Genomic DNA, 27,420 nt, shown 5'->3' with positions numbered 1-27,420 from the left:
TTTGCAGTGGGAGAGGGGCTGCCTCCTTGTGTCAGAGCACCAGTGTGAGGCAGACTGGAAATGCATTTTGTTACAAACTTAAAAGTGCTAAAAGCGGAAACCTAAATCCCAAATCAATGCAAAGCTACTGAAGCACTTGACTGGGTCCTTTTGGAAGCTGAAGACGTACAGTGGCCAAGTAGAAACATAAGTGTTGTTAGAAAAAACCTAATTTTATTCATGTAAAAATGATGCAGCATATTCCCATGCACTTGTCTTGAGGTAAGGTGAAGTTTTGGTCTAATGTTTTGCTGTTTGGTTTTTCTATAATGTCAGACAGGCCCATTTGACTTGATATTCTCTCCATTTTCTTTTACCATAAAATAAATAGTATGGATTAATGTTATGTTTCTTTGCTCTATGTAATGCCTTTACAAATCAGAGACTACGGTCTGGGTAAACAGAAAAGTGAAAGTATTTGACATTATAGGATAAATGTGGTGGAAAAGCCTAAAAGTTACTGAGGAGAAGGTAATACCATATATACAGATTAAATGCTACATTTACTTCTCTGATATTTACAACCTTTTGCTTTTTAGCAAAAGAGGCCAGGAGGCATGGGTATTAGCTAAGTTGCTAAGCCCTTTTTTGTTGCTGTTTGGTTTGGGTTTTATGGGTGGACACAGTCCTTCCTCTGAGCCTTTCTATGAACGCGTGTTCCGGTGCCTCTATCGGCTACAGCTCTCATCCTGGGGCTTGGCTTTCTTAACAGAAGCACTTCATTAGGGAGCAACACGGATCCACCCAGGCATGCACCCCACGCCGTGCCCCTCCCAGGTTTTCTCCCCGGAGGCTGCCCAGCCTCTGCTCCAAACCCTTCTAGAGGGATATTCACACCCTTTTTAATTTCTACTCAGCCCGTGGCAACAGTGAATAACCAAAATGTTCAGTTTCTAGTAAGATCATTTCTTGCTAAGATGGTGTAGCCTTCAAGCCCCTCCAGCCCCTTACAAACACCCAAAGACAGTCTTTTCCCTGTGAGAATATGTCACAACACTCTCATATAGATGTGATAACAGTGCTGCTTTCTGAGACCCATCTTTTCCAAGGCTGTGCTTGTGCTGATTTCTCAACCAAGAGGGCTTCAAGTAGGTAGGCTTTGACAGTATCTGGAGCCCAGAGACTTGGAGTTTGATAGCAAACCAGAATTCCTCTGTATCATGTTTGAATCCTTCCCACTATAATTTATTATGATCATCCCACTATCATTTGCTTATAAAACTTACCCAGTAGATTGGCCTGCTGAATCCTTAAACGTTGAAAGCCATGAAGATGAGTTTCCCAGGGGTTTAAGCAGATGTATTGGTGCATGGATGGCAAGCTGGGACACTCTCCCTGTTCTTCACAGCCACAGATCTATCTCCATGCTCTCTCCTGCCAGGATTAACAATCTGTTAGCAATGGAGAACAGACTGAGCAGGATGTCTTTCATATATTGTGGGGTTTGATTTTTTTTCTTAACAATTTCCATCCTGTTGTGTTCTTAGCTTTCTTTCTTCACTAGAAAGTCACTCCCTTCTGATTTAAGGGCAAGAATAGAGGAAGCTTTGTTTGAGGAGTGAGGAGTTAACAATGAAGAGTTTTCATGATGAAAACACCCCAAAAGAATCCTACTCTACAGCCAGCATCTAAGCAGCACCTTCAATCCATGCCTCTGAGGATAAATTTGTCTCTGTTGTTAGTGGGTGAAATAACTTCATTCAATGTGTTTGATAGCTGACAGTGCTGGATGCCTGTGTTACAGGTGTACATATGCTGAGGTGGTGGTGGGTGAACTCAGGACAAGGTAATGGCTTCAGAAAAGCCTGGCAGACTGGCTTGCGTATGAATTGTTCAACAATTGTCTGTTTATCCTGGAGGCTCAGACTATACAAACCAGTAATTTATACTGGCTGAAGATGGATTCACAGCCTGGCTGTGCACTCAGTCAGTCCTTGATTTAAACGAAAAAATTGGAATTTGGGCATGAGTCTCCATTTTTCCTCTTTCTGATCTTTATTATTCTTGATTTGTTTATCTCAAAAGAAATACTTTCAGGATAATATCTGCTTCCAGTTGCTCAGAGCGAGAATTTGAAGAGACACATGACCTGCCATGACAATGCAAGAGTAAGTTCAGAAAAGCCTCACTCTTCTTAACTCAGGAAGTAGGTGACATCTGTAAACTGAAGATACTTCTCCTTTCTTTTCTGTAGCCATCATAACCTTTGTGCCCAAACCAAAAATACAAATTGTTGAAGAGTTTCTGTATAATAAAAGAAATAGGGATAAGCCCAAACAAGAAAGGCAACAAGTGTGGTTCTTGAAGATGTTTTTATTCAATGGCTTCTCTAGTGTATGCATGGAAAAAGTGTCATAGCATTTACTTAGTGGCTTTTGTACAATCTTTCAAGTATGTCACTGCTTTAAAACCATGCTATTCTACTGTTTGATATAAACAAGATAATGTTCTCTGAGGCATATGACTCCTGCTCATAGTGATCAGTGTTGCACCAAAGAACCTTCAACTGAGATGAGGACCCTGCTGTGCCAAAACAGTGAAGGAGAGCTCCTTTTAAAACACCAGCATCTAAAAAAGACAAGCTAGAAGCAGAAAGAAAAAGTATTGCTTTTCAGTGTTTACAGATAGGTAACTGAGACACAGATGGAGTATTGATGTGGAGTGAGTTGGGAGCTTGGCAGACCTGAGGACTAAAGCTACAGCCTCTGAATTTAAACCCAGTGTGAAGGGTGAGGTTATAACCAAAAGTAGTAATGTACCTAATGCACTATTTTATTATATTTTCTCTGTTGTATCTTTGTGCTTTTTACTTGCTGCCATGAGGAGAAGAAGGTAAGTCAGTAGGATTTCTTGTGGAAACTGCAGGCTTCCTTTAAGCCAGCAGTGCTGGAAAGAATTTCTCTGAAGAAGAATTACAGCTGCCCATAAAATATGTGACACAAACAACCCTTCTCATCTGCAAGTATTAATTGTGCTTTTGGAAGAAGGGGGTGCTGGGATACCAGACTGCTCAGAGGATATGGGGTATTACTTAAAGGCTTGAAAAAATCTGTCATTGAATTGCCAGCTATAGAGAAGGATTATTGAAATTTATGAGAACAAAATTTAGTGAGATGAATACAAATAAGGCTGTCCATATTAGTGTCACTTCTTTTTCAAAGGTCTTTAAATGCAAAATATAATTTCATTAATGTAATGCAGGCAGGCTCATTGGTTTGTTGCTTTCTACATGTATGGATCAGACTTGATGTGGTATATTAAGACATAATTTGAAGAGCTTCAGGAAGTCCTAGGTTTTATGTGACTTGCTTTATCTGAAGGACAAAAAGGCAAGTTTTGTGGAAAGATCCTATTTCATACTACAACTAGTGGTCTGTTTGGAAGGCAAACAAACAAGATGCCAAATCCCACAAGTATTCAGGCATATGAGCTCTTCATCTCCAGGAAATCTCTAAATAAGCAGTCAAGATTCTTCAGTTTGCTAAGGGCCATCTTCTGCTACTTAAGCAAAACAGCATTGAAACCAGACGTGGACAACCAACAAGGAGAAAATTCTTATGCAAATAAAATTGGCTGTTGCCATATTAGCATTTTGCTTTCAATTACTATTGGGATTGTGAACAAAATCCCCCAGTTGTCCCCATTCATGGCACTGTGGTTCAGGTCACAAGATAGATTTGTTGTTACCAGAGTAGCTAGTAGCCTCCTGCTAACAGGAGGTTAGAGAAAGTGAAATTGCTTTTTCCCACCTGTTCAGTACCTGTGACCTAATGAAGAGGCAATGGGATGCTGGATATGTTAATGCAAAATAGAAGGAAAGAGAAGTGAGACCTAGGGACAATATCTAAAACTGAGCTGGACTTGTGGAATTGCATCCTGAAAGAAATATGTGCTTGAGCCTGCCACCTGGATAGAGTGTTCCTGGAGAGGCAGGAGAACATCAAAGCCTGACTTGTGATGGTTGCAGAGGGTAAAGCTGAAGAAAAAATTAGATGTGCATACAGTGGTTAACATGATTTTTTAACAGTGATTGCTGTCATTTCAACCACACTGAAGTTCTGCCAACACTGGATTAGAAAAATCCTTGTACAGGGAACAAACTCGGGAAATCTTATCCCTGTAGTGACAGTCTTGAAACAGTTTCAACTGGGAAAGAGCTACGTTCATTTTTGGGAAGAGTGTCAGAAGTCTAGTGTGCTCATTCTTAGTTTTTATGTTCTTAAATATAGAGCCACAGTCTAAAAGTTAGATCAATGTGAGACTGTGTAGACATTACACGATGCCAAGCAATGAGTTCCCAGATATTTATAAATAAACTCTTGGTGCGCTCCCATTTTCCTTTCTCTTGTCTTTGCTATTATCCCACGCACTTGCCCCAGGCTTTCTGTACTTTTTATAGAGATGGTAGTAGTAATTCCCTTTTCCTGAATATTATTCTTGAAGAAAATAGATCAATTATGCAGTATAACACTGGTTAGGTTACAGCTAATAGCTATAGTGTTAACCTCACATATTCATTTTACTTTTGTGGCATTAATGAATCATTAAATGGAGTGGAGCAGTAATCCTTGAGATATAAAAATAGAAATAATTTTACAAAGGCATTCCAAAGTGAATTCTTTTACTGATCAGTGTTATGTAATATTGTCAATTTCTTATGCCTGTTATGAGGTTTCAAAAGTGCAACTTAAACTTTGAGGGTAGTGTGTAGAATATCTGCAGACCCTCATGCCTTTATTGTACTTGAATCTTTCAGGACCGTTCCTTGGAAACTAGAAATGAAATAAAGAACAGGGTAGTCTTTGTGTAAACAGTACAAGAGATCTCATTTTAATAACACTTGAACAGTTGTTAAGAACAATTAGTTTTTCTAAATGCATCTACCAGAAGGGACAAAATTGAATAATATGTCCATTTAGAAAGGAGTATTTCAAGTCTCATAATATTAAAAAGATTCAAATATGTAGAGGAAGAGACATTACTGCTCTGATCCACTGTGGAAATGCATTCTCTCATCATTGTGCAGATGTTCTAACATATTGAGAATATTCTTGCCTGCCACTGTTACTGTTGTTGATTAAGAATGACTAAATAGTTTAGTGTGAAGTGAGACAGTAACTCTTCCCTTCCCTCCTTACTTTCAGTTTGTTCTGCAGCTTGGTTGAAAGTAATAGTGTTAGGATTTTTTTTTTTTTCTTCTGTCAAGTTCTACAGCAGAAGCAGTCTCCACAAGAAGTTATTTGGGTTGTAATCCTTCTTACTAGATTTCTGTATTCTAAACATGTAACAATCAGCTAAGTTTAGCTGAGTTTTTATATTAGAAAGAATTATGGAGAACTGAAACAGCATCCGTAAAATAGCAAATAGTTTTCTATTCGAACAAGAAATGAAAATAAAAATTGAAGGAACAAAGGCTAAAATAAAGGTGACTGGAAAAGCTATGACAATTGTCATACTAAAGATAGGATGTAACTTTGGTTTTTGTTTCTCAGTAGTAATAACAGTTGCTTTGTTTCAGTGTGATTCTCTGGGAAAAAGGTGACTGCTTTTTATGTCCTATGATAGTGTAATTGAAATTTGCAATGGTTACTTTTTTAAAGGCCATGTCTTCTCCTGACCAACTGTTGTAGATGTCAAAAAGAGTAAATTGCGTATGGTTTAGAGTTTAGATATTGATATTAGCAGGTGTGTGGCTGCATAGTGTGTCAAATGAAATGTTCATCCTTAGATTTATTCTGCTGGACTTTATTGTTAGATATCTGGAGATTCAGTTTCCCCTTAATGACTTATGCTGACTTTGGAAGACATTGCAGGTCTGATGATCTCATGGGTACTCTTTTTACTGAGAAGAGCTGTTCTATTTGCTGTGAAATATATCAGGAGGAGCTATACATCCCTGTATCAGTACTTTCTACAAGGCATAAATTATAGGGGGTGGTAGTTTCTTTTATTAGACCATCTGATTTAGTTGGAGAAAATAGACAATCTGTTTGCATTGCAACTCCTTCTTCTGGTCTTTGAGAAAGATCCTGAATGACAAGTCTGCATGCTCCAAACATTGCCTGTTTTTTCCACTTGTATCTGTTGATCAATTAAAAGATAACCTGTCTCTTTATAAAGCTTACCTTGATGAAACTGCCACGTCTACAATAAACCACAGCTTAGTAATTTCAGCCTTTGCCATTCAGGACACACATATCCTTATTTTCTCTGAAGTGCCTGAATTAAAGTTACTTTCAGCCATTTCACTTTGTTCTCCCTTCACATTTTCTCACTCTGGGTGTAGCCAGAAGGGCTGACTCTTCTACCTAAGCTCAAATCAAGTTGTGCTAAAAACCCAATGAAGCAGCTGAGCCTGTGATTTGCTTTTCAGTTTTTTATGTTATTCCCATCCCTGAGATTTCACTACTGACCTTATTGGTAGCCAAAGTATTTATTTTGTGGCCTGTCATATGTGATGCAAGCAATCTATTTAAAGCATGGTTTCATGTTCCTCAGTCAAATCACCTTGGCCTCAGGGACAGACCACACAGCTTTTCATCCTTGCAAGGGGAATTTTCCTAGAGCAGGTAAGTCACTTTCTTCTTTGTAGCATTTGCAGTTTTCTGTCAGTTTGAATGTTCCTCCTACTTTCTGATTCCCGGCTCCTCTCGAGCTCTGCTCCACTTGTAAATTTGCCACAGGAAGCTTTTTGGGACCAACAGCAGTGCACACAATGAATTCAATACGTGGACCACAAGTTTCCTGGCAGCTGCCCTGTGCATGTGCCACATTTCTCACCTCTTGCTGGTGATCATTCTAAAAGAGAAGAGCCTTGTATAAGACTCACCATCTCCTCTCAGGAGTTGTGGTCCAGCTGGTAGCTTGGGAGCTGGACTGTGTGGGTTTTTCCCTCTTCCCCATGGAGAGGGAGCAGCAGTCAAACAGGAGGCTCCCCTGGAAGCTGTCACGACCCTCTTGTTCCAGCTTACAGCCAGAGAGATTGGCTTCTGCTGGCTTCAGTGGTCCTGCCAAGACCTGACCAAGCCAACTGTAGTGGTTTCTGGGGATGAGCTCTGCTAAGGAGTAAGTGACTGAGAGATCCCTTCTAGCAGTGCATGAACTGGTGTGTGTGGGGGATGTGTGTGTGTGTGTGTGTTTTGAGTTATAACACATTTTGAAGAAGAGCAAAATTTTTATATATTTTTAAGACCACTATTTCGCTTCCTCCAGGAGAGATGATCATGTGTAAGGAGCCTTATTACAAAATTGGGATTTATAAGCTTTAGTTAGAAACTTACTGCCATCAGACAGTCTAAACAGGCTCTGCTTATGCCACCTAACACTTTTCCTTGTGTAGCAGCAAGGTATGCAAGTATTTGTGATTCAAATGTGTGTAAAGTGATGAAAACTTAGCACCAGTAGGAGCAGAAATGGGCTGTGGTTCTTGAAATCCTAGATTCTGGGCTTTGACATCATGTGTTACTCTTTAATTTAAATTTTTTTTTTATAAAGAGTACATGAAGAACTTGCACGAACCGTCATGTAAGAGCGTTTTGTTGGTGATAGCTTTTTGCAACTACTTAAGCACATTTGGCATTTAAAATTTTCTCACTACTGCCCCATAAAACTGTAAATTTTTCTAAGAAAGGAATTTTTAATGCTAAAATAGCTTTTTTTTTTGTTTCTGTAGTAATTTTTTTCATTTATTATTGAAACAGTAGCCTGAAACCTTGGAAAATTTTCTGAAACTAGAGTTTTACAGCAAGCATATGGCAAATTTCACATTTCATGAGGAAGGAAGGAGATACCTATGAAAAATCTAGAAATATCAATTATAAGGAAGATACAGCTAAGGTGCTAAGTGCAGATAGAGTGAGGACTTCTAAGAAACTTAAAATTCAGCTTTCTGTGTAATTTTACATCTAATAATTTATGACATTGTCAAATAATATGTTAATATCAATGATAGACTTTTCATAGGCATTTCATTGCCCCTTTTCATTATGTTTGGCACTAATTTGGGTGTGCATGTGATTCCTTAAATAACCAGTTGTGAATATTTAAAAAATTGAATTAGTTTTAATTCTGGAGGACCAGTGTCTGTTGGCTGTCTGTGGTAAGAAAGATGGAAAAAAGCATACATGAAGCTCACTTTCGGAAGCTAACTGGCATTGCCAGCAAAACTGTGAGCTTATCAATATTAGTTTGGACTGAAAACTTGTGTATTATAAGGATATTTTCTGCATGGCAGGAGAAAGTAGGGAAATCACTGGATGCAAGATGGAGGGGAAGCTGACATGCAAATAAAGCTGTCTCCTTTTGCCCTGCAGGTAATGTAGCATGCATCAGGACTGTGCTTACTGCACAAGGTGTTCTCCTTCAGTACTAAATCTGCCAGCTCAGTAAATCCAAACATGCTTAATTATCCTGTTCATTTTTCTGGAATAGCAAAACTGGGAGGAGCGCCTGGATCTGTCGTGTGCTGCAAGTACATCTGCACAATTATGACTGCTATTGCAGAGGAGACTCCTTTCCATCAGTATTGGGCACTTCTTGTTCACTGGAGTTGGGGAGCATCAGTGGGGTGTAGGGCTGCATGCAGTCACAGAAAAGCATGGTCCCTGTTTTGAGGTGTAGCCCTATATCCTGTAGAAATTCCTCTTATGATCCTATTGCGGTCCAATTGAAATTGGACTCTTGAGAGACATATTATCATGACTGAGTTTGTGACTGAAGACACAGTGTCAAAGGGAAGTGAACTTGAGCCCTTGACCCATTGGTACTAGTGGCTGAACTGGCAATAAAATAAAATGGCTGTTCAGGTTTTAGTAGCAGTTAAGAGTTACTGATCTCTGTTCATGTGTAGTTCTTCTTAAAATTATCCTTCCCTAACATAGTGGGGAGTGGAATAATAAACCAAAGACAATGGGTAGCTAGATTCAGTCATCCACTAATTGTGCTTTTATTTTTATTCCTCTTCAAAACCTTTCTCAGGTTCAGCAGAAATCTCTGAGCAGTTTTTTCAAACCTTCACACCTTTCTCATAAATTAGTAATTTAACATTGCAATAATTTTTTATGTTCTGAACTGTCCCAGAGCCATCATGAAATGATGGCTGTCTCAGACAGGCCCAATTTCATGGCCTCCAGGGTGGAGAGGTGACAGGGTCATGGACAATTGACATGGACTGTGATGCACAGTATTTTAGACAGAGCTCATGGCAGCTTTCCGTCCTTAGGATGCCTCATATACCCAGCTAGTATTCTTTTCCTTCATACAGAGATAAAGCATTTTCATATTTCTGACTACTTTAATTTGAAATATTTAGGGGAAGTGTCATCGGGGACAAAGACATCATTGTATATCGGTGCAAGAAATTTATAATCATTCTTCCTCAGGATTTTCCTTGAAATCCTGATCTTTTCAATCTTGTAGTAAAGATCCTCTTTATTACTGACTTCACTGACAACAGAGATTAGATTCTGGGAAGCAAGAATATGGATTAGTCTTCTAAGAGAATATTGCTCAGGGTTTCTTCTTCAGGTGATGTATCTGCCTCAGGAAATGAAAGATAAACAAGGTAAAGCTCCACTGACCACTGCAGCAGCTCTAGTTATGTACTGATTTAATTGTTCTCTGTAGATGGCTGAAAAGAGACACTTGAAACCATGTCTGAACAATAAAAAGGGGCTTGTCATGCAAGATGAGACATAAACCTGTTTGGCTTACTTTTTCTTTAGAGATAAATTTTTGGATTAAATGGAAGTGAGCAAGAGCATTTTATCTCATCTGATAGCTGTCTGGGTGGCCCAGTTGAAACACAGTTTCCACTGAGAAAATCTGTGCAGATAACAGACATGAATTAATAGTTGATGAGATTTAAAAAACGAATAGAACTAGAAAATTATTAAAATTATTAATCAATAGAGGGTTCTCCTTTACACTGGGATACATGGTAGTGTTGCTCAGTTTGCCTCAATATCTTCCTTCTTACAGTCATCATGAGCTTTACATGTCTACATCATTTCACAGCAGCAGTAGTGGCATCATCATCATCATTATTATTATTATTGTAATTGTTATTATTGTTATTGTTATTGTTATTGTTACAGCTCTAGGTACACTGGGAAGATCCAAATAGCTTGCCCAGCATCATATAGACTGTGGGAGAACTGCAGCTAAGAAAAGAATTGTAATGGTTTTGTTTCAAGATCTTACAAAACCTTCTGTGACTTTCCTGAAAGAAAATTTTCTAGAACTATTACTTAAGACAACATAATAGCTTTTCCCCCTGGATCTTTTGGTACGCAACTTTATGCATTCCTTTCCTGCTGCTCCATGTTGTGTTCTTTACAGGACTTAAGTCTTGCATACTTTGCAAATGTAATAGTGCAGTACTGCAGGCAGCTCCCTTGTACAGCAGCCAGCAAATCTCTTTTCTCCTGAATATTATATGAAAATAATTCAGGCCAGTCTTCTTGTTTGGCCTGCTGGTTTTGTATGCAGACATCAAGTATTAAAACAGAAGCTGGAAAATTGAAGTACAGTCTGGCAGGACTATTCCATGTGTTTTTGGAATGTGCTTTTGCAACCTGCATTGTTTAATCACATCATACGTTATATAATATATTGTTGATACATGGATTCTAAATCAGATGATACTGTGTTTAAAATAAAAAATGTGTTTCTTATTGACTCGTGGAAATTTCCATATAAAACAAGCCAGTGCTTTTTTATGATGTTTCTGCATTGAGATTTTGAACTCTACATTGTCCTTGTGTTTAAGAAGTATGAAATAATTCACAGGCTGAGTACTTTGTGAAGGAATCCCTGGGTCAATACATCTTAGGCCAGATTTAGTTTCAAACCTTGGCCTGCAATGCCTATGCTTTGTGTTTGCTGTTAGATATATTCATGTGAAAGTACGTGTCTCTTTATGTAATGGCACATGAATCAAAGTTCAACTTTGTAAGGAAAAAGTATGGAAAGATTGGATTTTTTTGTTCTTTGATTTTATTTCTTTGCAAGATACTTGCCTATATGTTGTAAAAAAAGAAATTATTTTATAAGAAAAGAACACTGGTAAGATTCTTTTTAAAATCAGGTTATTCTTTCCTTGTTTTGCTGTTGATATGTGGCTTGAGAGAGAAAAAATATTTAGAAGACACTTGGAGAAATCATTATGCAAAAGACAAGATGTAGGCTGCTGATTGCTAGGCATGTGATATAAATGAGCTTTAAGTGAAATAAATATGTGAAGCCCCATTAAGGTTGAAGATATTATCTAGAGAGTTTTAAAGTGATTTAAGGAGTAGTCCTCTCTCATCTTTAGGTACTTGTGATATGAGAGAATGAAATAATTAATGTTCTAAAAAAATAAGAAGGGGCAAAACATTCCTCTCTTTTTTTAGTCTTCCTTTTCCATGTTCCTATACCTCTCTCTCTATATTCACAGTATCTTTCCACAATCTTAATATATATAGGTCACCTTTAGTGTCAAAGAAAATAGTGAGCAAGTTATTTAAAATACATGTTTAGGAGTTGAATGCAGTGAAGTGAGTTATCATTAAAATACATGTGATTAGCCCCCAAAATGTCAAAATGAGACAGAGCTACTAAACATCAGTGTATTATTAGACAGATGCCTAGCCTTCCATATCCACTGCCCATTTCTTTGATGCTTACAGTTTTAATGCTAGCTTTGTAGACAGGCTAGGTATGTGAATTCCTTCCATCATTGATGTCATCAAATAGAATTAATTTTTACCCAGTTTTTGTCTGATGGAATTACGCTTCTAGAAAGCTGTAGGCTGGTGATTCTCTGAAAGACCCTAATGTTCTATTCGGAAATCTGAAATAGAGTGAATTCTTTTCTTCAGCTATTCTTTTGTGAGTGTCTCTCAAACACCTGGCATTTAGGATGTTTGCCCTAACTTAGTTATTTAAGTTTTTCAAAAAACAACACCCTACAGCTGTATTCCCAAGAAATTGCCATGGAAATCAAAAATAGCATCCTGAGGAATAGCATTGAGGAACAGTGTTCCTCAAAGCAAACGGCATCCATCTCAGCTACCAGCAGCTCTGCCAGAATTTTGCCTTTGAAGAAGAGTAGTCAGGTACTCTGCCGTGTGACATCATGTGAATGTTGATGTTTTAGTCACAAGAGAACCTAATTTTTCTTTTATTAATGGTCTGCTTAGTATGTGCTTGCAGAATAAGGTTTTTTCATTCAATATTTTAAGCTTTGACAAAAATAAAACTGAGTGTGTGAGGTCATACTTGGAACTCTAAACCCAAACTGTATCCTTCTCTCAAACATGCTGCCATTTCAGCTATGAGTTTAACAACAGCAATATGTTCTGAAGACTGTAAGTTTTTACTGTTATACATGCATATCTGTTACAAACATGCTCATCTTTTTAAAATGGTTAATCCCATTTTGAAGGCTTTGATGACTGCATACCATATATCAATAAGTATTAAAGTGTGTGTTTGTTGTTTAAAATAGGTAAACTTCACAAAATCACCTTACACATAGGTCATTTAAGGAAATTTTTCTTACATTTTTTATAACCCTGATCCATTATGAAGGGGACTTCCTACTCTTTCAAATGACCTTTTATCAGGATTTGTTGTCCTGCAATCACTGCTTCTGTCTCTTAGGTAGGAAAGCACCTTTAAATAATTTACTGTCAACTCAAAGACAGTTACTCCATGAAGTATAAAAAGACATATTTCAGTTATTTCTCCAGTGTTGTTAATTACAACTTCTCTAGGTAGTTTGTTCCTAATTCACTGTAACACAAAGTACAAAAGGTTTGTTTAAGATGTTGCTGAAGTACTTCAGGTGAATGCTTTTTGTTTAATATTGCATAGGATAGATGATCTTTGCACACTGGAAGCCACATCTCAGATCAGACCTTACAAACAACAGATTAGATGCACAAACATTAGAATGTACTAATGTCTTCACAGTGTTAATTTAATTGTAGCCTTTGTTATGTCTCAGTAAGTAGCTGAGAACTGGGCTAAGAAAAAAATCAGGGAGTCCTATATTACACTGCTGTAGAATTTCACCCACCTTTGAATTTGATTTCCAAAGATTTGTGTGCTAGATTGCTCCTTACCTAGTATTGGTAGCTGTTGGACTTCTGCTTTCTTTCTTGAGGATCATTCTTTTTATATTCATTTATCTGAACACAGTGCCTGCAAATTATAAAGTATTCTTCATCTGCATCCTGGATTTTAGACTGATTTCTTCTCTGGAGAAGTATTTTCTGTATGTTAATGTAACATTCAATAGTAAGATGTGTTTTAAAGAAATACAACCTAGTGACAAGGAAAATGAATCTATTTAGATGGTGTTTCTTAGTGTCTCAAAATTTTTTTAAGCATAAGGACCCTAAATTAGAGGGTTATTAGGAAGCTCTAACAAAAGCTTTGTTCCCTTGTTTTTGCTTGAAAATGAGCAGCATGGTGTATTAACTGGATTTTTGCTTTACTATGAGCTTCCTATTTGAAGTATTCTGAGGAGGGACCAGTGCTATGAAATTGACCTCCATTCAATTATCTTGACTTATAAAAATGCAGAAAATTATCACCATCTTTGAACAGATTATTAATAATAAGCTGGTGCAAACCAGCTTGCCTAAAACACAATTAGTTGCTTTTGAGTTTCCAATGCTCTGGCTGTTTATTCCTTTCATGGCTGGCAGGATTTTGGGAGGTTCTCGCTGTTCAGCACATCATTTGTACAATTTTTAATGTGCTTTAACTTGTCATCGATACACTGATAGCTTGAGCTGTAACTGGAGATTTATCCTAGTCCCCTCTCTTGTGCCCACCCAAAAAATTCTGTGAGGCTTTTGACAGATATACAGTGGCAGGTTTAAATTAGATGTCTGAAATGGTTTTTGCTGTTGGCTGCCTACACTGCCTCTCTGACAGACGTTGCTGTCTCAAGGCTGGCATGACTGATCTGTATGTCAGCCACAGTAGTTTCCAGTCTGGTGTATTAAGATAAACCACAGACAGAAATCATGTCCAGAGCAGCTGTAGGCATGAGGTAATGTGTCAGGGTTTTGGGGTGTGGTTTGTAGATTGAGTGCTACTTGGATCTCAAACGCAAAGCAGATTTTGTCAGAAAAGCCAGCTTCAACCATCAGTGGTACCTCAAGCTCAGGTCACTGGATGTGTGCCTGGCAGGGGGGCACTGCTCAGGTGTGTTGGTGCAGTGCACACCAGGTGGCCACTAGACTGATCTCCTTTTGCAAAGCTGTGTTTAGGAAAGGACAAGCATGGTTAACTTCTCAAAGCCAGCTTTGCCAGGAGGGTGCCAGGCTGTGTGGCTTCACCCAAGTCAGATATCTAGATGTGATCTGTGAAGACAAGCCCTTACCATCACACCTGGACACCCAGGCACCATCAGTCCTCCCTCAATGCCCCACTCTAGTCTTTTCATCCTCACCACCCCAGCACTTAGCTTGGGTCAGATGGTCCCTCTGATTCAAGCAGACCTGTCAAAAACCTCCTTTGTTTCTCTGTCTCTTTCTGGAGGAGCGGCTGCACATGGATGTGAACTGCAGCTGATGTCAGAGGAAGGCTGTGCCATGCCCCAGCCAGCTGGCCCTGGGCAGCAGTGCCAGCCAAAAGCACTCACTTATGGGGACACGGTGCTCTGCCTTGTTTTTGTTGGTTCTCACATGCAGTGTCATTGTGGCTTGAGCTTATGAACTAGAGGCTCTGTTTATATTCAAGTTTTGCATTGTGTTAGGCTTGTGCCTACTTCTTAGGTACTTTTTCACTTAAACACTCAGTATATCTGTAAAGTTGAGTGTGGATTGGGAAAGGGAAGTAATTTGCTTTGGTTTTCTCTACCATAAAGTTTCCCAAGATAATGCATAGTGCAAGCATAGACTCAGCACCATCGAGCATCTTGTTAGTAGTATGTTCATGTTCACAGCCTGAAATGCACTGTCCTAAACACACTGTCCATTTTTAAATGATACTGTTGCAACAACAGAAAGATCTAAGTGGTAGAGATTTCTTGGGGATGCCCGTGTCAGTGTTTTCTGCACAGTCTGTTTTGTAAGCACTTTGGCCATGGAAATAGTTACATAATCTTGGTTAAATACCTGCTACATGGTCAAATATGTTGCTGATGCTTAAAAAAAATCGTGTAATTGTAGTTTGAAATAATCTTTATTGAAACTATGCTGCTTAGATTTCTAAATGAGGCATTCTCAATGCAAAAAATACTGGCTCTGTGTTCACATTTCTTCTTTGTGCCTGTCTGTCTCATGCATTTGGTGTTGGGAGCACTTGTGGACAGAAGAGGAGCACCTGGTGGTTGTAGTAATGGCTGTACTTGGCAGTACCTGGAAGTGAAATGAAAATCTTGTGTGCAAGTGGGGGGAAGCAGAGCTCCCCTCCTTCCCCCACCGCAGTTAATCTGCCTCTTCCCCTGCTGTCCCAGTATGGCTTGGGCTGCTGCTCTGCCAGTGGTATTGCTGGAGCCTTGCAGTGTCTGTGCCTTTTAGTTATTTGGGAGGGCTGCCAGAGACTCCCCTGATGCAGACAATGGGAAGATAACTGCTTTTTTTAAAACAGTTTTTATTTCCATAAAAGCAGAAGAGAATTTCTTGGGACATAGAAGAGGCACTTCTGTAGGCTGTGGGTGTTCTTCCAGCTCAACATCACAGACCTGCTGCATGCAGCGAATATGGAAGGGATTCTCCAAGGTGTTTGTAGTGGAAAATATTAGTCAAACCAAATGACCACCAGCTCCACTAGTTGGAAATGTATATATGTGGGACTCTGTATACATTTGCAGTGCAACACATACCTGAGAGGAAGTGTTTGTGGAAGCTGTTAGAAAGGAAGAATTGAAGAAAGGTAGAAAGGAATTATTTTGTTTATTTTGTTTAAAAGGCTTACCCCAAAACCCCCAGCCTTCTGGCAAAGATACTAAGGTGAATAGAATGTGTGACTCATTTTTTTAGATGGAGATGAATAAGGAGGGAAGAGTTTAGTAACAATTAATACAAGACAGTACTAGTTTGTAAAAACTTTGTCTATGCTGTATGGTGCAAACCACTGAGAGCAATCTGTTTCCCCGTAAGCTAGGTATTATTTAATAATATTTTTTATGTGAACACTGAGGCACAGTGAACTGAGTTAGGCACTTCTTAGATAATTGGACTTTAGGTGAAATTGCTCTTAAAGTACAAAATCTAACAGTGACAAGGTATTTACTGCAGGAACATGCAAATCTTTGCAGGTGTGGATCAGAGAACATGATCCAGATGATAACAGACTTTTCACTACTCACATTAGTGTGCATTGCACAATTTAAATGCCATTGAGAAATGAAACAAGAACGCTGTTGTCCATTGAAATCTGGAACTCACGTTGCAGTGGAAGCTCCATAACTGTCCTGCATCCTGACACATAGTAAATACATTAATTTCTCTTATATTTTCTGCACATTGTGCTCAGGAAGATGTATGAAAAAGAAAGTACTGTCATCAGTATTAGGCTGACATCTGAACAGCCGCCTGAAACACAGTATACTCTTACCTGCATTATACATTGCTTTTGTGAAAAGTCGAATTCTTGGGTCTATTATCTGACCCTTTCTTGCTTCAGTACCATTACACCATTTCAGATGAGAATGGTATTTGTTCTGTAGTTCAGTAACTCCTAGGAGAACTAGCTTAAAACAGTTCCTGCCCTACAGGGGTCACAGTCTTAATCTGACCTAATTTAACATCAGAAAACATAAAGACAGTACTTTTCCCCACCAATCAACCCATATTCCCCAACCCCAGATAACCCTTGGGTGTTGCAGTAACTGTTGTGTCCTTATCTGGGCTTGCAGTCAAAACTTAGCAAGGCATCTGTGAAGGGACATGGTTTAGTTTGTATTTCTCTGGATTCAAAGGTTATGATTTTGCCTGCTAAAATGGTCTTGTCTTGAGCTGTTTGTTAAGTAAACAATATTCCAAAGAAAAAACAAGGAACTGCTACAGTAATGTGATTTTTAAATTTTATATTCCTCTACATATGCAGTACTCTACAAACCTGGTAAGTGGCACTGCTTGTGATTATTAAAGATTTCTTAAGATGAACACCAACTAAGATAATTTTAAAATATTTACCATAATTCAAGAATTCTTTGAATTATGATTAAGGAGAATGAGACGTTAAAAAGATCTCATTTGCACATACCCTTCTTACCTGCACTTGCCCATGATAATGACATTTTGCTTGACAAAAATTATAAGGTACGCGCTAAACGTATCTTTAATCGTCTCCTTATGTAATTTTTCTACTGAAAATGAGAGTGTTATTAGTTGAGTCACCAGTGCTCTTTCCCCCCTTCCCCATACTTGTCTTGGAAAAATTTACTAGTATGTATAGAAATATATGGGAGCAGAGGGGCTCCTGTGGGGTTTGTCAGTGCAGACACAAGGCCCTCCGATGGCTCCTGGAAACTCATCCCTCCTCACAAATCGTTTCTTCCCATAAGATGGAGTGAGGGTCTGCCATGGTGCTGTGTCCTTCTCTCTGTGGGCTCTGAACCAAGTGAATCCCCGGGTCAGTGTCAAGACTGTGACTTTGTTGAGTTGTTGGCACGGGCACAAGTCCCTGTGCTGGGGAGCACCAGGCACACGCTGCTGGAAAGATGTTTCTGCAGAAGCTTCGTGGCTGGAGAAGGTGTCAGGGTGCTTTAGTGGGGGTGTGAAGGATCTTCACGTGAATGAGGAGAAGGAGACACAGTTCTTGACTTTTGTTGAGAAGTCCTGGCATTCCAGTTCTCTTTGGGCATTGCCAGGCCAGGAAAAGCAAATGGGTAGAAGAGCAGAAAATGGAAACCCGTACTTATACTGCCTTGCTGTTTTATGGGAAGGTAAGTGATAAATAGAACAAATCATTTATGAAGGTGGCAATAGAAGAGGTTTTCCTTTATTGGCCTTTCTCTGTGCTGGCAAAACTGGCAATTTGAGTGAGCCTGACAGTCTTTGAGATCACCTCGGAGAGGCTTGTCCATTAGTGATGAGTGCTGTGGTGGGAGCTGTTGTCTCGTACCTGAGGAGACATGCTCAGGGTTGCTGCTGGTCCCCAGTGTGAAGCTGAGGAGACTTGCTGTGTGGGCAGGATGGTGGCTCAGTGATAGTGAGTCTCCTGAATTTAGTTCCCAGTGTTGATGAAAACTCTTTTTTTAATGCCCCAATGGCCCTGAGGAAGAGATTTTTCTCTTTCTTTTCACACCAGAGAAATATATATGGTGAAGAAAGATCATAGGGAAAAACTAACCTCACTGGCCAATCTCAAAATTAAAGGAGCTCTTTCGGTTGCCCCCATGATGTCTGGGGTAATTTCATTCAGGCTGTTAATTAAGGGAAGCTTGGTGAAATGTCCTAATGCCCCAAACTGGTGAACTGAGCAGTGGATTTTGCTACCTGTGTGCAAGAATACTGTGTTTGCTTCTTTTAGCTACTGACATAAATAGTAACTTGTTAAAGGGCATAGCTACAGGCTTTGCCTTAAGAAGTGGATGAAAAGATAATTGCTGGATAAGCAAGCGAGCATGGGGCACTGTAAGAGCAAATGAGACTGGTTGTGAACCAGTAGCAATCTTCTTTCAATCAGCCTGGTTTTAAGGCTGTAATCTCCCCTGGGCAGAGAAGGTCTCTGTCTCCACGTTGCGTGGCTCCGAGAGCAGCCTCGCTTCTTGGTCCCGCATGAGGCCGTGGGCACTGAGGACAGGCCTCTGACTGTGGCTTACAGCTCTGCTTCTTACCCTGCATAAGCTGATCCGCTTTCATTTCTGTTGATATTCTGCTTGGCATTCTTTTCGTGAAGTGCTTTTTTGTTTTGTAGAGACCTATTTATCCCTCCCTTCCCTGCTCCAGTGGAGGTTTATTAGATCACATGGCAGCCTGCCATCTTCCTTATTAACCAAGCTTTTTCCCAAATAAACATGCTCCTTGTGTGCATGTCTCCTATTTATGATTTACTTCCCATTATAAAGCTACAATCTACAATATTAAAAATAATACACAGACAGATGTTTATGAGAGGCTGAACAGGGTTTTATTGTACTGACTCTGGTATTTGTGGTTTATATTTCTTTAATCTCTAGTGAAGTGTGGTTCCTCCCACCCTCCCCAATTTACTGCTTCTGCCTGTTATTATCCTTATAACAGGTGATGATGCCCTTTAAACACATTTTCTTTCAGGCTGTTATGAGCTGCAATATGAGCAGGAGTATGAAGAAGTATGATGATGTACTTAAAATGGCATCTCTGTATAAGAAATTAGAAATTAGGCCTTTATTCTGGAGGTCTAGATCGGCCCACCTGGAGGCAAAGAGATTCTTACCTTCCCCTTGCATGACTTCAGTAGGGTATTTGATCACCCTCTGCTGGCTGAGCTGCCCGGGCAGCTGCCAGTCTGTTGGATTTTGGGAGAGTGCCTTTCCGCTCCAGTTAAGTCCCAGACATCACTTAGGATTTCATTTTGTGCATTTGGACCGTGTTACTGCAGTCTAGTCACAACAGTTTGAAATCACTGGCTGCGTATATGGGTTTTTATTTTTTATTTGAATGGATGGAAGACAATTCTGCCCCTGGGTCAGATAATCATCTCAGACCTGTTAAATAAGTAGCTGTGACATGCATCATAACAGTGGCCTAAACCACCATATTTTTTCAATATGACACTTCGTTGCTTTTTTTCCTTGGCCTGTGGATGGGCTTACATTAGAAGAACAAACAGCACTTAGCTATAATTAAAAATGCCCTACGGTAAGTGGGATGACAAAACAATGGGAATGCTGTTCATATGGATGAAGTCAGGTGTAAATGAAGTCTAAAAGAATTAAGTTGAATGCAAGGATAAAATTATCATGTTGGCTAGGCAGAGAAAGTATAAAATAAGCCTACCCAATACATCAGATCTTGCATTTAACAGCAAAAAATCTGATCAGGGTAGGTTTTTTGTATCATGAGGCAAATCCATACTTTGCTGTAGCAACAGAAACATAACCTTCAATTAACTATTTGAAACTATTTGAAATGCAGTTGTATATTAATTGGTATTAATTGTAGAGAGTTTTATGCATAGAAGCATCTACCTTGAACATGTGTGCAATATACTTATTTGTACTACTAGCACTCAGTTTCTAAAAATGGGAAATGTTCATAACAGTATTCTTAGTATTCCTTTTTTTTCAAGACAGTCAAGTTCTACCTGGAAGTATGTTCATTAAAATTTTATGTTGAAGAACCACTGTATCATAAAGATAGTTTTTAAAATTATGCTCCAGACATAATTATGAACATAGTAAAACATAATTATAAGAAGGGTTGATATTTTTCAACCTCCAGTAGCTGTCATCTTGCTTCAGGTTTAGCTCTAGTCAGAGCCTTGCTGACCAACCCACTGATGTTTCACTAATTGCCACTTGAAAATGGAAAGGGAAACTGTCTAGCTTTGGAACATTATTCATGAAAGAAGGATCATGCTGGCTTGTTTTCAGAACAGGATCTTTTCCTCCTGTCTTGTCTAGACAGGCCAAGTACAAGACTTTGTACTGAAAAGGGCTCTCTGGTGTGTCATTAGACTTATTGATCTAGTCTGGACTGGTCTGGATTCCCTGGCCAGTGTGTTTTGAGGTCACTGCTTGTATTTTGGTACAGACCTCTGCAGGTTTGTTTCAGTTTCACAATACTCTAATATTTGCTTTCTACTACCCCCGTCAACCTGACTTTGATCCATCTTGCTTTACAAGGAAGGGTTCTTTGCTAGTTTTAGTAAAAGCACACACCGTTTAAATGCATTCACTAAGCAAACTAATTAAAGTACTGAATTTTTGTTCACAAGTTGCAAATACCAGATCCTAAGTATATTCTATGTTCAGAAGTATCTGTACATTCATTAAATAATCTGTTTAATTAATTTATTCTGTTCCTACAATCCATTTTTCCTTCAAGTATTTCCCTGAGACTTCACCAGAATGTGAATTATGCGGACTAAGTTTTGCAATTTTGTATCCTCCATTTGATATTACATTTTGTTAGATTTAGACCTTACTTTTGCACATGCACGTGTGAGAAAAAGAAGAAGCCTCAACGCTATGCAGGCACTGCTCAGCATTAGCCAAAACATTGGTGTGACATCAACACTGTCCTACAGCACTGTCCAGCACTGGCTATTTGGACCATAAATCCAAAGAGCCACCACAGAGTCTCTTGTGAAGGAACTTAACTCTATCCCAGCCAGGCCCAGTAGAGGATGACTGCTTCCTTGGCAAATAGATTTGGTGGGAGACCAGAAGGCAACATGATTTTTGACAACACGTCCCATTTTCAAATCAACACAGAATTCCTGTGGTATTTTGAGCAACCTTCCAGTTAATGTGGGCACATCAAAAAGGGGACAAGAGGGCTGATGACTTTTTTTTAATGCGCCTTCACAATGGCAATTTTCATGTGTGTGAGGGAATGAGGAAGTAGCCATAGTATTTTACAAGAAAAGTTGATTGAGTCTTCTTTTTGATTCCAAATTTCAATGTGGTCTGTTACCTATGACAAAAAACCCCCACACCTTAAATCAAAAATTCTTTCTTCTGGTTAGTCACCTTATGATAATGTTAGTTAAACCCCAGAACTTTAATACAGCTACAAAAAGTGTAATGCTCTGTCTAGGAATAATCTGGTTCTTATCTTTAACTGCTTTTGACTTGACATCTTGCTTGAGCATTTCATATCAGCCATGAGGGAAGCATGGAAAGCATTACATTAGGACTCAACACAAAAGCACAGGAGAGCAGTAAATGGTTAGCCAATGTAGCATGCCACATATTCTAACTGGAAGCAATATGGTGATTGATTCTTTCTAATATAGAAGCATTATGTTCTTTACCACTCTAATTTAATGCTGTGTTATAGTCTTCATTTAAGATATCTGGAAAGTTTGAGTCCTGTCAAGGCAACTTCTAAGACAGCTTTGTTCATTTCTTGTTCCAATTTCTTCATGAAATTGCGGAGAGAGTCCTAAAGCACTGTAATTATCAGATTGCTAATACTGAGCCTCCTTTCCAAAAGTAATTGTTAATGACCTTTTCAATTCCAGGGGTTTCAAAGGCTTACTTCATTTGGTTATGATTTTTTTAATAGTCTATACTCAAAAAAAAATCTAAGCCCTTCAATGCCTCTTCAGTTCTTTGTTGTAGCAGAGAAGGACAGGGTAACAAACAGAATAATTTGTTTGTACAGTATTTTATTCTACAATTTTAGTAGGTCAGGGACTGCAGGGTTGGACTGAAAAAGCCTAAACTTCAGGACCTCATTTAGGCAAATACTAATTTTATAAGTGCACTTTCACCAAGTGAAATAGATCCCATTTTTTTCCCCACAGGAAATGCTTGTTCTCCTTGCATATCATGCCTTCTGTCTATATTCCTAAGTAACATTTTATATGTTACACATATTGATGCATACAAATTTTTGTTGCAGCAGGTTCTTGCTGGTACGTGTACCAAAATATCATTAATACTCTTGGAAAGTGTTTGGAGTGAAGTCTGCAAATTGCTTTATCTATAAAGCAAATGAAAAATGAAAATTAATTTGCTCCCTTTCTCAATTTCTTTTTCCTCTCCTTTGCTATTACCACTCTTGCTTTACACAACAAACACACGAGAGTAAGAGTCCCACCTCAGTAACTGATTTAGGGACTTTTTAGAATTGGAGGTCCTGTTGTCTCAGTTCAGAGTAAGTTGAGATTAAAGCAAAGTCTTTTGCTGATACTGTTGAAGATGAACAAATTCTGTCTCTTTGCTGGGAAGGATCAGAAATCATCTCTCAGAAGCAGAATCAGCTAACCCATACTGCAGCCTTAGGGAAGCCCAGGGTTCAGGGAAATGGCACTCCTTTAATAAACTACTTGTGAGTGTTTCTAATTCCGTCTGGTTTGCCTCTGCTTGTGAATGACAATCACCAGAATTTGTCAACATGCTGGTAGTGTAATCATTAAATTTTAATTTGTCTAGATATAATGTGTTCTCTGTTCTATATGTGTAGTGTATTTAACTTTGTAACAAGCCTAGTGAGAAAGCTTTTTATAATTGTGTGTATGTTTTTGTGAACATTCCATAATTACATCTCCAGTACTTGCTATAAAGTATACTTGGTCTCATAGGCATTGTTCTCATGACAGAATCATATTTAGGGGAAACTGTTCTCTTTTTTTTTGGTAAAAACAAAATGTAAAAACTACAGTATGCCTGCATTTAGCATTCAGACACCTTATAGGAGTTTTAGAAGTTTATTAACTTTTAGAGAACACTAGCATGTGGGATTTTGATGTGCAGACACCAACTGCTTGATTGTAATTTGGTGGGAGACTGACAAATTGGCTTTGGGAAGGTAGTTAAGGAATAATTGTCTGTGTCTGGACAGGATTGTTCCTGGTTACAAACTATTCTGTTGCCTTACAGCTGATGCAAGACTTTTTTTAATGTGGGACAATTATTATTTTTATTAATAGTGCTGTCTTGCCCCAAATATGCAAGGTGCCACACAAACATGTATGAGAACGTGGTCTTTGTCCGAAGTGAGCTATAATCAACATGAACTGCAAAAAATACTGCTTATTATTAAAAAAGGTGAATTTTCCCAGATGGCAAATCTGGTTTTCTAGTGGTTTCATTCTGGTGATCAGGAATGTGTCACATATATATTTATATGCGCAATGCTGTAAGTACAATATTGTTTGTTTTGGTGTTGAAATGCCAAAGAGCTATCCACCATTACAGCATCTACTTGAAATATATTGTCATTTTAGCCCTGAAGAAGGGTAGGCATCAATTTTCTCACAAATTTTTGATTTGGTTTCTTTTTTGCCTTTCAGAGTGCAAATTCACCTGCGCCAGTGGTAAATGCTTGTATCTTGGTTCACTGATTTGTAACCAACAGAACGACTGTGGGGATAACAGTGATGAAGAGAACTGCCTGCTTGTAACAGAGCATCCACCTCCAGGCATCTTTAGCTGTGAGTATTGGCTCCTTGTGTGCATCCATGTATGTATGTCAGATATGTCTGTTTACCTCAGAAATCAGTCTTTTTGGAAACTTGGTCTGCAGTATGAGATCAAGGGAGTATGAGACAGAGGAAGTAAATACTACTTTTCTCTAAACTAGAAGGGATGTGTGACACATTTTCCCCAGGATTCTAAACATGGACATTTGTAGTTATTCAAAGGGAGTTTGTCCTACGGACATTGAGGTTATAATCATATGGATCATATGGGGCCTCTGAGAAAGTGTAATTAAATATTTGTTTTCCTAGATGCTACAAAATATTCTATGCTCTGTGTAAGAATCTTTATATGCTAATAAGACTATCAAGAAAATTATAATCTTTCTATTCATCATTCCTATTAGGTTTATTGGTGCTGAGATCAGCATCATTTGGTAGGTTACTGACCTTCGTAGGTATGTATTTAAAGTAGCTTTAGTTGCTATTCTTTGGTACATAAACATTGCACACATAGTGCCAGAGTTTATCACTAGAATTGCTTTCTTAGTGCTTTGCCCTCAGTGATGTACACTGATATCAAACTCTGCTTTTGCTTTTGTTTGTTCTGCAATAATTTATTTTTAAATCACAATTCAGCTTTCTGGATGGGGGATAAAATTTCCGATAAGGTTGCTGAGATACAGGTACAATAGAAGTCGTGTTATGTTACTTCTGCTTTCCAAATGGTTTGGTTCTGCCCATACTGACATCCCTCAGTATTCTATTTAACTTCTGATTGTGACTATGTCTTAGGATTATCTGTTTTGTTATGATTTTATTAGTAATAGCAATTATGAGCAGCATGTAACTGTAATTTTTGTGATTAATGAATGGGGCTATAAGCAGGACAGAGGATGAAGTCAGGTGTTGGTTATACACCTGTCCTCTTCTACCCTCTAACCTCTAAGTGAACATGTTCCTAAGTGCTATACTCTAAATCGTTTAAATCTTGTGCTTTGTATTACTTTGGTACCTCTGCAGTGATTTCAGTGGCTTTGAAATAATAATGACCTATATGTTCTTTTAGGCTATTTTTTTTTTTTTTTTTTTTTTTTTTTTTTAATTTGTTTGGTTTTGAGTGGAACTCTCTCCCGAGTCCGAGGACAAGACATAGGCTTTGGTGATGTGTCCAAACCAAAAGGTCACATGTTTGCCCATAACCTTGGCTTTAGAAAAAAAATGTCAGAGACAGACAGAAAAGTAATACAACCATAAACTGTATTTAAATTGTATTTATCATGTTCTGTCCATTAAACAGACTACTACATGATAGAAATCAGTGCCAGTTGGTAATAGGAAACAACACTGTTATGGACATGTCAGTTAGTTGTGTTGGCTTATTCCAGCTTTGAAAAAATGTTTTTAGAGTACTTGCTGAAGTGAGGTCCCCAGGCCTTAGAGGGATGACACATTGAATTAAGAAATGTGTGCTTGCTTTTGCTCAATGATTTTAATAGGGATCCCTACCAGAGTACACCAGAGTGTATGCTCTTGAAATGTCCCAGCTGAGCAAGCTGCCTTTCAACACAGAAGTACATACATTCATTGCCCTCTAATTAGTAACAAGACAGTAATACAGCTCAATAAGAAGAAAATTCCTATTAAAAAAAAACAATCACTTGAGGAATCTTAAACCAGGTATTTCTTTCTGGTCAGCGTTGCATATCAGCTCTGTTCTTGCATCTTCTTGTTTGTGTGCAGTTGATGAATGGGAAGGAAAGTGTTGAAAGGAGCCACTTATTAGTTTGTGCTGGTCTACATTCAAGCATGGTGTCCTGTTTCTCCCTGGGACTGTCCTTATCTTTACCTACAGCACATTGTCACTACAACAGTATGCCTTCCCCTCTGCTGTTTGTTTAAAGAATGCCTTTCTCATGCTGTATTCAAACCTTCTATCCTTCTGTGATGGAAAAAATATTAATCTTATTTCAGAGTTATACACAGACTGCCCCCAAACAATGTCTAAATAAATAAATTTTCATACGCAAGTTCTACCTTAGTTTATTTAAGCAGTATGTGCCATAATAGTGGTAGCCCATATTCCCCAGCTGCTGAAGCATTTCTCATTTGTGTTCTTGCCAGCAGCCAAACTCAGAATGTCTTGTTGGAGCTTCTCATTCAGTGTAGTTAAGTTCCATGGGCAATGGCATAGAAAGATTTTTTTTTGTGGGTGACCTGCTCCCTGGATCTCGTGATTATAAGAGATCCTTCCTTAACACAGATATTCCTATGTTGGTGGAGTTCACATCTCCCAGATCTGGTGTTCCTCTCTCCTTGCCATTCTTATATGGCTCCAGTGTGCTAATTGTTAATTCAGTCTTTTAAATCATAGAATGGTTGGGGTTGGAAGGGACCCTGAAGATCATCTAGTTCCAATCCCCCTGCTGTGGGCAGGGACACCTTCCACTGGAACAGGTTGCTTTAAAGCCCCATCCAACCTGGCCTTGAACGCTCCTATGGATGAGGCACCCACAGTTGCTCACGGCAACCTTTTCCAGTGTCTTACCACTCTCACAGTAAAAGATTTCTTCCTACTACCTGATCTAAACCTATTCCCTTTCAGGCCATTCCCCCTTGCGCTATCATTACATGTCTTTGTAAAAATGTTGCTACTGAACTCAGTGTCTCACGTGTGTGAAGGAAAACAAAATGTGTATCTCTGCAGCCCTTTGGTTATATTAATTTTCCTTTGCTGACTTATAGGTAGGTCTGCCTTATGCTGCTGCGTGGGCAATTCACTCTGTGTAGCACAGAGAAATAGGAGGGCAGCTGGGAAAATCCAAGGTGTGTTAGAGTCTGATTTTAGATGACACAAGCTGCAGTCCAGCAACTTGGTCAAAATACATGCTAAGGCATTGAAGTTGAACATGTTAAAGTAACAGTTTGCTTGGTTTACACTGGGATGCAGATTTGATGATGCATGTTGAAGCACACCTCCCCTCCTCGGTGAGGACACCCCAGTGCTACTGCATCTCTCCCTGCAGGTTGCCTTTTGCATAGCCCACGTCAGCTTTCAGTAGGGCTACTTGTTTTTGTTTTCATCAGCTGTAAAGACTTATTGATTGAGATAATGGAGATGACTGTTCTTTTAAGACTACTTGGAGGTCACAGGTGTATTTAGCAGCACAAAGCCGTGATAAGAAAAATAAAGCAAAGAGTAGGATTTTAAACATTGCAAACTTGGCCTTGGTAGCAGCTTGCCACTTCATGTGACCTGGAGAATTTGGACTCCAAAGAACAATGTGCCTACCTCTAGAAGGACACAGTTCATTTGTTTGAGCATTTCCCTTTGTTTCACAACAAACGATCAGCCTG

The 27,420-nt window shown here is 38.9% G+C and overlaps 1 protein-coding gene across 1 annotated transcript in view; it reads left to right on the top strand.

Annotated features, from left to right (window-relative positions):
• The window catches only part of LDLRAD4 (low density lipoprotein receptor class A domain containing 4), a 239,603-nt gene that overhangs the window by 67,262 nt on the left and 144,921 nt on the right, over positions 1-27,420 (top strand). Inside the window, exon 3 of the mRNA XM_032121422.1 lies at positions 23,938-24,078. Coding sequence (XP_031977313.1) covers positions 23,938-24,078 — 141 coding nt within the window. The remainder of the gene's footprint in view (positions 1-23,937; positions 24,079-27,420) is intronic.

This window comes from Corvus moneduloides, chromosome 1, assembly GCF_009650955.1.
Source record: "Corvus moneduloides isolate bCorMon1 chromosome 1, bCorMon1.pri, whole genome shotgun sequence".
Classification (NCBI taxonomy): domain Eukaryota; kingdom Metazoa; phylum Chordata; class Aves; order Passeriformes; family Corvidae; genus Corvus; species Corvus moneduloides.
Note: the sequence above shows the minus strand (reverse complement) of the source record. Positions and strands in the feature narration are given on the sequence as shown.